Source organism: Rutidosis leptorrhynchoides, chromosome 3 (genome assembly GCF_046630445.1).
Source record: "Rutidosis leptorrhynchoides isolate AG116_Rl617_1_P2 chromosome 3, CSIRO_AGI_Rlap_v1, whole genome shotgun sequence".
In the NCBI taxonomy this organism is placed as follows: Eukaryota; Viridiplantae; Streptophyta; class Magnoliopsida; order Asterales; family Asteraceae; genus Rutidosis; species Rutidosis leptorrhynchoides.
The window spans coordinates 606,053,387-606,066,757 of NC_092335.1; the positions used below are offsets into that span (position 1 = coordinate 606,053,387).

General features: G+C 35.0%; 1 protein-coding gene across 2 annotated transcripts; it reads right to left on the bottom strand.

The window, feature by feature from the left end:
* Window positions 1-448: 448 nt before the first annotated feature.
* LOC139898852 (MA3 DOMAIN-CONTAINING TRANSLATION REGULATORY FACTOR 2-like) lies at window positions 449-4,712 on the bottom strand. 2 transcript variants are annotated; one of them, XM_071881655.1, is made up of 4 exons: window positions 4,602-4,712; window positions 3,623-3,847; window positions 3,129-3,220; window positions 449-2,512 (listed from the first exon to the last, which is right to left on the bottom strand). In XM_071881655.1, the coding sequence occupies exons 2-4, from the start codon at window positions 3,720-3,722 to the stop codon at window positions 677-679; spliced, it is 2,028 nt and encodes a 675-aa protein (XP_071737756.1). In that variant the 5' UTR covers window positions 3,723-3,847; window positions 4,602-4,712; the 3' UTR covers window positions 449-676. The 2 variants fall into 2 exon arrangements, with proteins under 2 accessions (XP_071737756.1, XP_071737757.1); XM_071881656.1 differs by lacking the exon at window positions 4,602-4,712 and adding an exon at window positions 4,362-4,517.
* Between the last annotated feature and the right edge of the window lie 8,659 nt (window positions 4,713-13,371).

Consider the following 13,371-nt stretch of genomic DNA (forward strand, 5'->3'; position numbering starts at 1 on the left):
ACCATGAGTAACTATGCATTATATATGTTGATCCTGATTTCGTTTGGCTTCTCCGGTCGTCGAGCCCAATCGACTCGACTCTTTTCCCTGCCCCCGGCCTCTCACTTCGTTTCGTCTTGTTCTTCATATGTACTGTCGCTTGAAATGTCGCTTGAATGAAGACACAGATGCAACTTTTTTTTTAAAGGCAAATTGTTGGCATCAAATCCTCTCATTTACCACGCACGCACGCGCTTTCAGGCGGAAACCCGAACCGCATTACAAGGATCTGAACCATAAACCATCCCGAGGGGCAGGCGAGTCGGACATGGATCCTGAATACGCGTCGGTAAACCTCCCCAGGCAATCGACAAGTCTTTTAACACCGATGCAACTTTTGGGTCAAACAATTACAAATTGTTGCCGAGTAAAGCAAGTTTTTAACAACTAAAGGTAATAACTTTAACACTAATCAAAAATCAAATTATCATAATACAGACATAATCTAAATCTAGCATTTTAATGTATTTAGACGCGCAAGTGATAGGAAGTTAAGTAAATTTCAAACAAAATTTAACTCGTTCATAAAAAAGTATCATATCACATTCATAACTTCTTAAACATCTGCATGACTGCATCAATTATTCCCATTTTTTTACCAAAATTTACCATATTTCGAACCAAAACTATAAACATCTCAAGAATGGTACCCGTTGTTCTCCGTTGAATGTGTCGCTTTGTTGAAACTAAAAGACGAATCCAAACATCCTTCTGCTTTAGCCAGATCAACAAGCGATCCAAATTGCCTTTTAGCATCCGGTACGTCCAAAGTCAAATCATCGAGCGATTCTGCAACCCTACCGAACCCTTTCGTCATCTGAATTTGCGTTATAATTCCCGTATTAAAACACTCTTTGAGCAGCCTCCAAACTCTATCATTCTTCCGTTCGATAATCGCCACTAACGACTTCTTAACAACCTCGTGATGAAAAAACGGCATACCCAATTCCGTTATGCAACGACAAGCTTCTCGTGTGTCACCACCGGACTCGAATTCTTCTAGAAGTTTCCCAATTTGATCTTTAACGTCTTCAATCGCGCACCCGTTTGTGTAACTACCTCCACCACCCCAACACCGCAAAATCCGTTCACCCGAAAGCCGAGCATTCAAAAGCGAATGAGCCATTTTCAAAACTTGATTCCCGACGGAATCGGGTTTTACCGAATTACCCCCAATTTCTTCTAAATGTAACGGGGCTAAAACGTCATCTACAACCGCTCGAGCTAAAAACATAGCAAGATCTTCAACAACAATGGGTATATCGAGGGCAATATCGTCCGCAGACTGTATCAACATTGTGAACCCGTTAACGACATCATCAGCCGGAAAATATAATGAAGATAACAAAACCGACGCCATTTCTTTCTCTCGTTTCTTTCGATCCATCGCTAACATAATCAACCTTTTCACAAAAATCGCTTTTAATTCGGGAATAGAAGAAAGATTCTCCGATTCTAAACAACTATTTACTTCCAAAACATCACCGGTTAAAAAATATTCTTGAATAATCGATTGAGCTTTCGCTTTAAACACCTTCATTATGCTGTCTTCCACCAATTTTTTCTCAGAAAACGAAACCTGTTTTAAAGACGAAGCGCATAACCACCCTTCGGACGCAGCTTTCGAGATCAACGATCGTAACAATTCTTTAGCATTCGGTATATCCAACGATAAATCATCAATGCTATCGATGATCCGAGTGAACCCTTTTGAAATTTGGCTCGAATTTATCAAACATTCTTCTGAAGCAGTTTTCAATAAATCAAGAAGTTTACCCTCCGCTTTCTTTCGTTCCATCGCCATAATAACGGCACGTTTAACGATCTCGTGATGAAAAAACGGGACTTTTAAATCATGAATGCATCTAATCGCTTCCTTCTTATCGCCACTCACAGCGTACTCCCGCAACAAATTATCAATTTTAGCCTTCACATCATCCACGGTTTTATTCCGACTACCACCCCACCTTCGTTCGATAATTTCCGCATGTAACGGGGCAGACAAATAACCCTTTTCGGCTCGTTTAATTACATCTATACCCTTCGCACCGTCTGGCAAAACATCCATTTCTTTTTTCAAAAAAGCAGGCGGAAGTATGTCATCTACAACCGCTCGTGCTACGAACAACGCTAACACATCTACAGTATCAGGAATATCGACAATTAAATCATCTGCAGATTCAACAAGGTTACTGAAACCTTTGTAAACTTGTCGGGGATCGATGACATCAGCATAAAGAGACGATAAAAGAACTGCAGCCATTTCTTTCTCTTTGTCGTGACGATCCATAGCCATGGAGATTAGTTTCTTTACAAAATAATAGCTGTAGTTTGGCATTTCGAGATCTTTTATTTCGTTGGCGGTTGAGATGACATCATCTGTCGCAAAATATTCTTCGACTATAACTGCAGCCTTCTTCTTGTACTGCTCAAATCTTGGACAAACTTTTTTCATAGCAATTTTGTCAATCTCCTGAAATTATTAAAATAATTAATTCTTCAAGTAAGATCATTTAATTATAAACTAAAATAATCAAAATCCAAATTATCTGAAAAAGATCATTTAATTATATTATAAATAGGAAACTTGGTCCTAACCGGTTAATGTCAAAATCACTACATCTAGGCAATATTTTACAGCGACTAAATCAGGTGGGTCAAATTTAAAAAATAAATGGATTCAGAATCGTCTAACGCATGTTAACGTATAATTAATATAGCTTTAATGGATTGTACATATAGCTTTAACACTTGTAAACTAGTTTATCCAATCAATTTGGTGGGTCCATCTAATAGTGAGAAAGTATATCATGAATGTCAGTGAATTTGTCCTGGGAAGCTGATGTGGCAGTTTGTTCTGGTTATGAAGGATGTCATGGCTGAGAGTGGTCGTACAAACTCCTAAATTTCTTTTTTTTAAAGAAAAAAGAAAGACACGTGTTGACTCTCCCTAAAGTTCGCTTGTTGTAAAACATTAACATTTTTTAACCCAAAGTTCAAATCCTATTGCCGATGTTCTTTTCGGTTTTGGGTGTATTCCAAGTTTTGATTTACAAAAGAGACACAATAATGAAAAAGAATGCACATACCTCACTAGTATTATAGTTTGGGTCATTAGTATCAACGTCATTATCATCCGTATCAAGTAATGCTCCACATATTCCTTTTCCTCCACAACCACCTGCAATTATATATATCATTCCTATTTTTGGATAATAATAAAAAATGGCTTAAACTTTTCATAACTATTTTGGGATGCACCACTTTCTTTGTAAGAAATTTCAACACAGGGGCTTTGTTAGTTATAAACAGAAAAATGTTAACGGTGGTAAATTGGTCCAAACTGAATTTACATAGCCCAAACTGAATCTTCCGATGTTATAAAATGTGAAATCCATCCCTTATAGTATTTCCTACATTACCAATATACATATGTGATCATTGATAAATCAAAGAGAAAAATTTCGACGAAAAAGTATTTAAGGTCAAGCCAAACCAACCACGCCGTTTGGACTAAACCAAACACGATCTAATTGTGACAAGATTAAATCAAAATGCCTATTGTTTTTTGTTGAAGTGATACCTTTTATCGGGCTCCCATTGACTGCATCTTTGGTATGACGAACCGTTGGTGACGTACTGATCCTTAATGACGGATCTAAACCTTCTGAAGGCTGCTCCATTTCTATTTTTGGAAAAAGAGAGGATGCTACAACCACCGTTTCATACGAAATTGAAGCCTCCTCTCACAACTTCAACTACGTTTATTCGGGCAAGTTTAAGCCCGAAATCAATCTCCTGCACTTATCTGAGGTCCAAATAATCACATTTAGAAAAAAGATGGCCATATAAAAAATGTGATTTGATTAAAAAATACTGTAAAAAATAACTACTTTTAACATTAATCCATCAGATATTTGAATTTCAAAACTTAACCACGAATTGTCAAAACAAAAGGGCAACATTCGTTTGTAAAACAAAACTCAAACAAGTGTTATGAATCAAGAAATAACAAAACAAATCATCTAAATCAATGCAATTTTATTTAACTAATTAAAATTTTCAACTAATGATCCAATTATTCGCTTCTAAATCTTTAAGTTACAGTGACGATAGAATTAAAAGATATCAATCGTATTTTATATTCTTTTATCATTAAAAATATAAATAAAAAACAGCATAACCATAACAAAGATGAATATATATCGATTACTGCACTAAAAGAACAAGAAACTATTTTTTTTATTTTTTTTAAGAGAATTATACTAATAAAATTAAGCAAAACCACACATAAGTATTCAATACTTTGAAACCTGGATTACCTGCTTGCATATTAAACATCAAATCAATGAAAACCAATAAGAAAGATTCTTGAAACAGAGCAACAAGGGTGTAGGAGATTAATGGTAAACGGGGTCCATTAACCCCAAATATAAACTAAAACTTTTGATTAAGAAAACACCAATTTTTTTGTAAAAAAAGAAACGATTGAATATTGAATAAACATATCTTTGGAAGAAATAAAAGAAATTAGTAATTATGAATCAAGTAAGAGAAAATACCGGGTATTTGCATTGCGTTGAAGATGAAAAGGGGGAAAACATTTTCAGACACGAGTTTTCCCCTAAGATTAAGGAACCTAAAATTTGTGGCAAAAATTATTAACTTTCCCCGACAAAAGGGAAAAGTAACCAAAATGGAAACTTTTAACGTACTTTTGTTTTACTTTCACCGTCCTATTTTGAAAGTGGATTTTATTTATGTTACGTAATACGGAGTAATTTATATATATATATATATATATATATATATATATATATATATATATATATATATATATATATATATATATATATATATTATGTAGTAGACAAAAATGGTGAATAGTAATCAAGGGTATTTTCGTCGTTTTATTTTTTTTATTCTGTAACACCCCAGCTTAACATGACCACAATATTGTCCGCTTTGCCCGCAGGCGCACGACTTTTTTCTTGGCGACCACACACGAGAAGCACTTTCCCAGGAGGTCACCCATCCTGGTAGTGCTCTCGCCCGAGCACGCTTAACTGCAGCGTACACACACATCTGCTCTGCCTGTGGTCCTAAAACGCGTTGTGTCATTTAAACGTGAGTATTACCTTATAATCCCATGATCACTCATGTCCGTGAGCGATGTGGGATTTGCCTAGGGTGTTACAAATTCTAATTAAATTTCACTTTGTTGGACCCTCACACTTTTTCAAATATTCAAATCGACCCCCCAAACAGGGGGTAAAGTGTCAAATAACCATTTTTATAAAAAAATCTCAAATAAACTCCACCCAAATATTCAACGGGTCATATCTTCTCGCTCGCAACGAGTTAAATTTTTCCGACACCATCGTTAAACTCGAAATAATTTTAGGAACACAATGTCACTAGCTATACGCAAAACGGACGCTTTTTAAAAAACGCTAAATATTTGGGGTATTTTTCATACACGTTGATTTTGCGTTAAATTTTTAAAAGTCAATAATTACATAGCTAAACGCGGATATGGACATATATTGTTAATTTAAAATAGCATTTAAATCTTTCACGGGTTATACCTTTTAGTTCGACTCGAGTTGCGCTTCAACGACATCATTCTTTAGCCACAAAATACTTTTACATACTAAACGCAATAAAATACATTGAAAATCGAACCTCTTGCGCGAAGCGAAGGTTCAACAACTAGTTAATAATCAATCAATCAATAATAAATCTAAAGTTAAAAATAATTGTAGTAGGAAAAAGATAAATTATATTGCCTAACAATTTATTGACTACTCCTTTCGTCACATATTTATTGTCCACTATTTCTTTTATGAATGTCCCAAATCAATTAACCACTTCCATAAATAGAAAACATTAATGTTATAAAGTTCTTTTGTGTAGTGACCCGAACTTTTCCATGTTTATATATATTAATTGAGATTGATATTTACATGATTAAATGTTTCCAACATGTTAAGCAATCAAACTTGTTAAGACTTGATTAATTGAAATATGTTTCATATAGAAAATTGACCACCCAAGTTGACCGGTGATTCACGAACGTTAAAACTTGTAAAAACTATATGATGACATATATATGGATATATATATATAGTTAACATGATACTGTGATAAGTAAACATATCATTAAGTATATTAACAATGAACTACATATGTAAAAACAAGACTACTAACTTAATGATTTTTAAACGAGACATATATGTAACGATTATCGTTGTAAAGACATTTAATGTATATATATCATATTAAGAGATATTCATACATGATAATATCATGATAATATAATAATTTAAAATCTCATTTGATATTATAAACATTGGGTTAACAACATTTAACATGATCGTTAACCTAAAGGTTTCAAAACAACACTTACATGTAACGACTAACGATGACTTAACGACTCAGTTAAAATGTATATACATGTAGTGTTTTAATATGTATTTATACACTTTTGAAAGACTTCAATACACTTATCAAAATACTTCTACTTAACAAAAATGCTTACAATTACATCCTCGTTCAGTTTCATCAACAATTCTACTCGTATGCACCCGTATTCGTACTCGTACAATACACAGCTTTTAGATGTATGTACTATTGGTATATACACTCCAATGATCAGCTCTTAGAAGCCCATGTGAGTCACCTAACGCATGTGGGAACCATCATTTGGCAACTAGCATGAAATATCTCATAAAATTACAAAAATATGAGTAATCATTCATGACTTATTTACATGAAAACAAAATTACATATCCTTTATATCTAATCCATACACCAACGACCAAAAACACCTACAAACACTTTCATTCTTCAATTTTCTTCATCTAATTGATCTCTCTCAAGTTCTATCTTCAAGTTCTAAGTGTTCTTCATAAATTCAACAAGTTCTAGTTACATAAAATCAAGAATACTTTCAAGTTTGCTAGCTCACTTCCAATCTTGTAAGGTGATCATCCAACCTCAAGAAATCTTTGTTTCTTACAGTAGGTTATCATTCTAATACAAGGTAATAATCATATTCAAACTTTGGTTCAATTTCTATAACTATAACAATCTTATTTCAAGTGATGATCTTACTTGAACTTGTTTTCGTGTCATGATTCTGCTTCAAGAACTTCGAGCCATCCAAAGATCCGTTGAAGCTAGATCCATTTTTCTCTTTTCCAGTAGGTTTATCCAAGGATCTTAAGGTAGTAATGATGTTCATACCATCATTCGATCCATACATATAAAGCTATCTTATTCGAAGGTTTAAACTTGTAATCACTAGAACATAGTTTAGTTAATTCTAAACTTGTTCGCAAACAAAAGTTAATCCTTCTAACTTGACTTTTAAAATCAACTAAACACATGTTCTATATCTATATGATATGCTAACTTAATGATTGAAAACCTGGAAACACGAAAAACACCGTAAAACCGAATTTACGCCGTCGTAGTAACACCGCGGGCTGTTTTGGGTTAGTTAATTAAAAACTATGATAAACTTTGATTTAAAAGTTGTTATTCTGAGAAAATGATTTTTATTATGAACATGAAACCATATCCAAAAATTATGGTTAAACTCAAAGTGGAAGTATGTTTTCTAAAATGGTCATCTAGACGTCGTTCTTTCGACTGAAATGACTACCTTTACAAAAACGACTTGTAACTTATTGTTCCGACTATAAACCTATAATTTTTCTGTTTAGATTCATAAAATAGAGTTCAATATGAAACCATAGCAATTTTATTCACTCAAAACGGATTTAAAATGAAGAAGTTATGGGTAAAACAAGATTGGATAATTTTTCTCATTTTAGCTACGTGAAAATTGGTAACAAATCTATTCCAACCATAACTTAATCAACCTGTATTGTATATTATGTAATCTTGAGATACCATAGACACGTATACAATGTTTCGACCTATCATGTCGACACATCTATATATATTTCGGAACAGCCATAGACACTCTATATGTGAATGTTGGAGTTAGCTATACAGGGTTGAGATTGATTCCAAAATATATATAGTTTGAGTTGTGATCAATACTGAGATACGTATACACTGAGTCGTGGATTGATTCAAGATAATATTTATCGATTTATTTCTGTGCATCTAACTGTGGACAACTAGTTGTAGGTTACTAACGAGGACAGCTGACTTAATAAACTTAAAACATCAAAATATATTAAAAGTGTTGTAAATATATTTTGAACATACTTTGATATATATGTATATATTATTATAGGTTCGTGAATCAACCAGTGGCCAAGTCTTACTTTCCGACGAAGTAAAAATCTGTGAAAGTGAGTTATAGTCCCACTTTTAAAATCTAATATTTTTGAGATGAGAATACATGCAGGTTTTATAAATGATTTACAAAATAGACACAAGTACGTGAAACTACATTTTATGGTTGAATTGTCGAAATCGAATATGCCCCTTTTTATTAAGTCTGGTAATCTAAGAATTAGGGAACAGACACCCTAATTGACGCGAATCCTAAAGATAGATCTATTGGGCCTAACAAACCCCATCCAAAGTACCGGATGCTTTAGTACTTCGAAATTTATATCATATCCGAAGGGTGTCCCGGAATGATGGGGATATTCTTATATATGCATCTTGTTAATGTCGGTTACCAGGTGTTCACCATATGAATGATTTTTATCTCTATGTATGGGATGTGTATTGAAATATGAAATCTTGTGGTCTATTATTATGATTTAATATATATATAGGTTAAACCTATAACTCACCAACATTTTTGTTGACGTTTTAAGCATGTTTATTCTCAGGTGATTATTAAGAGATTCCGCTGTCGCATACTTAAATAAGGACGAGATTTGAAGTCCATGCTTGTATGATATTGTGTAAAAACTGCATTCAAGAAACTTATTTTGTTGTAACATATTTGTATTGTAAACCATTATGTAATGGTCGTGTGTAAACAAGATATTTTAGATTATCATTATTTGATAATCTATGTAAAGCTTTTTAAACCTTTATTGATGAAATAAAGGTTATGGTTTGTTTTAAAATGAATGCAGTCTTTGAAAAACGTCTCATATAGAGGTCAAAACCTCGCAACGAAATCAATTAATATGGAACGTTTTTAATCAATAAGAACGGGACATTTCAGTTGGTATCCGAGCATTGGTCTTAGAGAACCAGAATTTTGCATTAGTGTATCTTATCGAGTTTGTTAGGATGCATTAGTGAGTCTGGACTTCGACCGTGTTTACTTGAAAAATGATTGCTTAACAAATTTTGTTGGAAACTATATATTTTTAACATGTGAATATTATGTGATATATTAATCTCTTAACGCGTTTGATATTATGTGATAGATGTCTACCTCTAGAACAAGTCCCATTGACTCACCTAATAATAATGAAGAGTCAAATGTAAATTAGAATGATTCGTGGACTGATTCACAAGTTCCCGAAGAGGAACCGGAAGAAGAGTCGGAACCGGAAGAAGAATAGGAACCGGATGAAGAAATAGAACCGGTGGGGGAAATAATAAAACAGTTAAGTAAAAGAAAATCCTCAACCAACCGACCAAGGTTAATTATGGTCAATGGTGTTTCCGCCAAGGAAGCAAAATATTGGGAGGATTACCAATTCTTCGATGAATCGGATTCCGATGAGAATTCCGATGATGTTATAGAAATTACCCCAACTGAATTTAAAAAGGCAAAAGAAAATAATAAGGGAAAGGGCATAAAAATAGAGAAATCTAATTCCAACCCCGATGAACTTTATATGTATCGTCAACCCCCGAAGTCCTTAAGTTGTAACAATGACCCGGGAACCTCTAAAGCACCAGGTTTTTCTAAACCAATGTGGGAAACGACGGCTCGTATTAGGGGAACATCATATATCCCTAGAAACTTGGCAAAACGAACCAAAACCGAAGAAGAAGAAACAAGCGAGTCAGAATAAGATAGTTGTATTCGTGTGATGTAATATATGTAATATAGTGTGCTTATGCTTTATGATATATGTAAAAATTACTTGTATTAATAAGTATTTTTTTTTTATGAATCTAACTCTTGTCTATTTTACAGTATAAAAACACAAAATGGATAGACAACCCAATATTTTAAGAGACCTACCCGGAGACATGATTGATGAAATCTTGTCTAGAGTCGGTCAGAATTCTTCGGCACAACTATTTAAGGCGAGATCAGTTTGTAAGACATTCGAAGAACGTTCCAAGAATGCTTTGGTTTATAAAAGGCTTTCGTTCGAAAGATGGGGGATATCACATTGGGAAATCCATAAGTTACGATGTGTTTACTTTGACGCATATATTGCGGGGAACCCAAATGCTATTTTACGCAATGGGTTAAGAAATTATTTTGACTCAATATATCCGAATATTGGACTTCGTGATTTAGAAAAAGCGGCTAACATGCAACATAAAGAAGCATGTTATGCTTACGGATTAGTAATGTTCGCTTCTCACCAAAGTGAGAACAAGAACATCGGGCTACAACTATTAAACAAAACGTTCCCACAAGTGACGGAGTCGGTAATTGGGGTAAGAAATGAGGTTTTTAGATTGTTACGGGACTGTTGGACATTACGTAACCCTCGTCCCTTTGACGATGTTACAACACGATGTCTTATCAACGACCATAACTGTTATGTTTCACAAGACCAAGGATGGGAAGTAATCCTAGTAAAACCAGAATGCATGACTTGTTTCTGGACGTATGAATTACGTGTCTTTATTGCCTTTGCAGAACGACTTGTGTACTAGCTAGAATTATCTTCACAACCATCTTGTATCAAATTTATTGTGTGCTATATTTCATGCTATATGTAAAATAAGCGGTATTGTAAGTTTGTAAAATATTGTGTAAAAGTTTGAACGCGAAATATTATTATAATCAGTTTTTCATATAGAATTGTAGTAGTTGAATTGTATATTAGCTACTAAGTATGAACTTAACGGGTAGGTACTACCCGAATTTAAACTTATAAAACGCTAATATGAAGAAAAAGCTTTTATAAATGAGTTCATATTATGCTACGAAATACTATTAACTACTCTTAATATTCTGTATGATTAACTTGTTCCATTTGACTATTTTGAAGGAAATGGCACCGACTACTCGACACACCGTGAATATGAATGAAGGGAATTCCGTACTTTTCTAGCTTCAAACATAGCCGCAGTACAGGCTGCGCTACATACCAACAATAACCTTGGATCTAGCAGTACAGGAAATCGTGTAGGATGCACCTACAAAGAATTCACTGCCTGCAAACCTTTGGAATTTGATGGAACCGAAGGACCGATCGGATTGAAACGGAGGACTGAGAAGGTCGAATCGGTGTTTGCCATAAGTAAGTGTACTGAAGAGGACAAAGTGAAGTACGTTACGCATACCTTTACAGGTTCTGCGTTAACATGGTGGAATACCTATCTAGAGCAAGTGGGACAAGACGATGCGTATGCACTACCGTGGTCAGCATTCAAGCACTTGATGAACGAGAAGTACCGTCCCAGAACCCAGGTCAATAAGCTCAAGACAGAACTTAGAGGGTTACGAACCCAAGGATTTGATATTACCACGTACGAAAGACGATTCACAGAATTGTGCCTATTGTGTCCGGGAGCATTCGAAGATGAGGAAGAGAAGATCGACACGTTTGTGAAAGGATTACCGGAAAGAATCCAAGAAGATATAAGTTCACATGAGCCCGCCTCCATACAACAGGCATGTAGAATGGCTCACAAACTAGTGAACCAGATTGAAGAAAGAATTAAAGAACAGACTGTTGAAGAGGCCAATGTGAAGCAAGTCAAAAGAAAGTGGGAGGAAAACTGTGATAAGAATCACCAATACAACAACAACAGCAATTACAACAACAATCGCAACAATTATCCCAACAATCGCAACATCAATCGCAACTACAACAAACGGCCCAACAACAACAACAACAACAACAACAACAACAGCAACTACAACAATCATCCCAACAACAATAATAACCGCAACAACAACAACAATCAGAAGCAGCTATGCCAAAGGTGTGAAAAGTATCACTCGGGGTTCTGCACTAAATTTTGCAACAAGTGTAAAAGAAATGGTCATAGCGCGGCGAAGTGTGAGGTCTACGGACCAGGGGTTAATAGAACGAAAGGAACAAATGGTGTCGGAACGAGTAATGGCAGAGCAAGTAGTGTCGGAGCAAGTTATGCCAATGTAGTTTGTTATAAATGTGGAAAATCGGGCCACATTATTAGAAATTGCCCGAACCAGGAGAACACGAATGGACAAGGCCGCGGAAGAGTTTTCAATATTAATGCAGCAGAGGCACAGGAAGACCCGGAGCTTGTTACGGGTACGATTCTTATTGACAATAAATCTGCTTACGTTTTATTTGATTCGGGTGCGGATAGAAGCTATATGAGTAGAGATTTTTGTGCTAAATTAAGTTGTCCATTGACGCCTTTGAATAGTAAATTTTTACTCGAATTAGCAAATGGTAAATTAATTTCAGCAGATAATATATGTCGGAATCGAGAAATTAAACTGGTTAGCGAAACATTTAAGATTGATTTGATACCAGTAGAGTTAGGGAGTTTTGATGTGATAATCGGTATGGACTGGTTGAAAGAAGTGAAAGCAGAGATCGTTTGTTACAAAAATACAATTCGCATTATACGAGAAAAAGGAAAACCCTTAATGGTGTACGGAGAAAAGGGCAACACGAAGCTACATCTTATTAGTAATTTGAAGGCACAAAAACTAATAAGAAAAGGTTGCTATGCTGTTCTAGCACACGTCGAGAAAGTACAAACTGAAGAAAAGAGCATCAATGATGTTCCCATTGCAAAAGAATTTCCCGATGTATTTCCGAAAGAATTACCGGGATTACCCCCACATCATTCCGTTGAATTTCAAATAGATCTTGTGCTCGTGCTCCTTACAGACTCGCACCCAGCGAGATGAAAGAACTGCAAACCCAATTACAAGAACTTTTAGAGCGTGGTTTCATTCGACCAAGCACATCACCGTGGGGAGCTCCTGTTTTGTTTGTCAAGAAGAAAGATGGTACATTCAGGTTGTGTATCGACTACCGAGAGTTGAACAAACTTACCATCAAGAACCGCTACCCACTACCGAGAATCGACGACTTATTTGATCAACTACAAGGCTCGTCTGTTTATTCAAAGATTGACTTACGTTCCGGGTATCATCAAATGCGGGTGAAAGAAGATGATATTCCAAAGACTGCTTTCAGAACACGTTACGGTCATTACGAGTTTATGGTCATGCCGTTTGGT

Excerpts from the sequence above, each read along its gene's own strand:
- LOC139898852 (XM_071881655.1), bottom strand. The coding sequence starts at position 3,722 with ATGGAGCAGCCTTCAGAAGGTTTAGATCCGTCATTAAGGATCAGTACG. Across the intron at positions 3,221-3,622 it reads CAATGGGAGCCCGATAAAAG|GTGGTTGTGGAGGAAAAGGA; the intron begins GTATCACTTCAA and ends ATATAATTGCAG. Across the intron at positions 2,513-3,128 it reads CAAACTATAATACTAGTGAG|GAGATTGACAAAATTGCTAT; the intron begins GTATGTGCATTC and ends TAATAATTTCAG.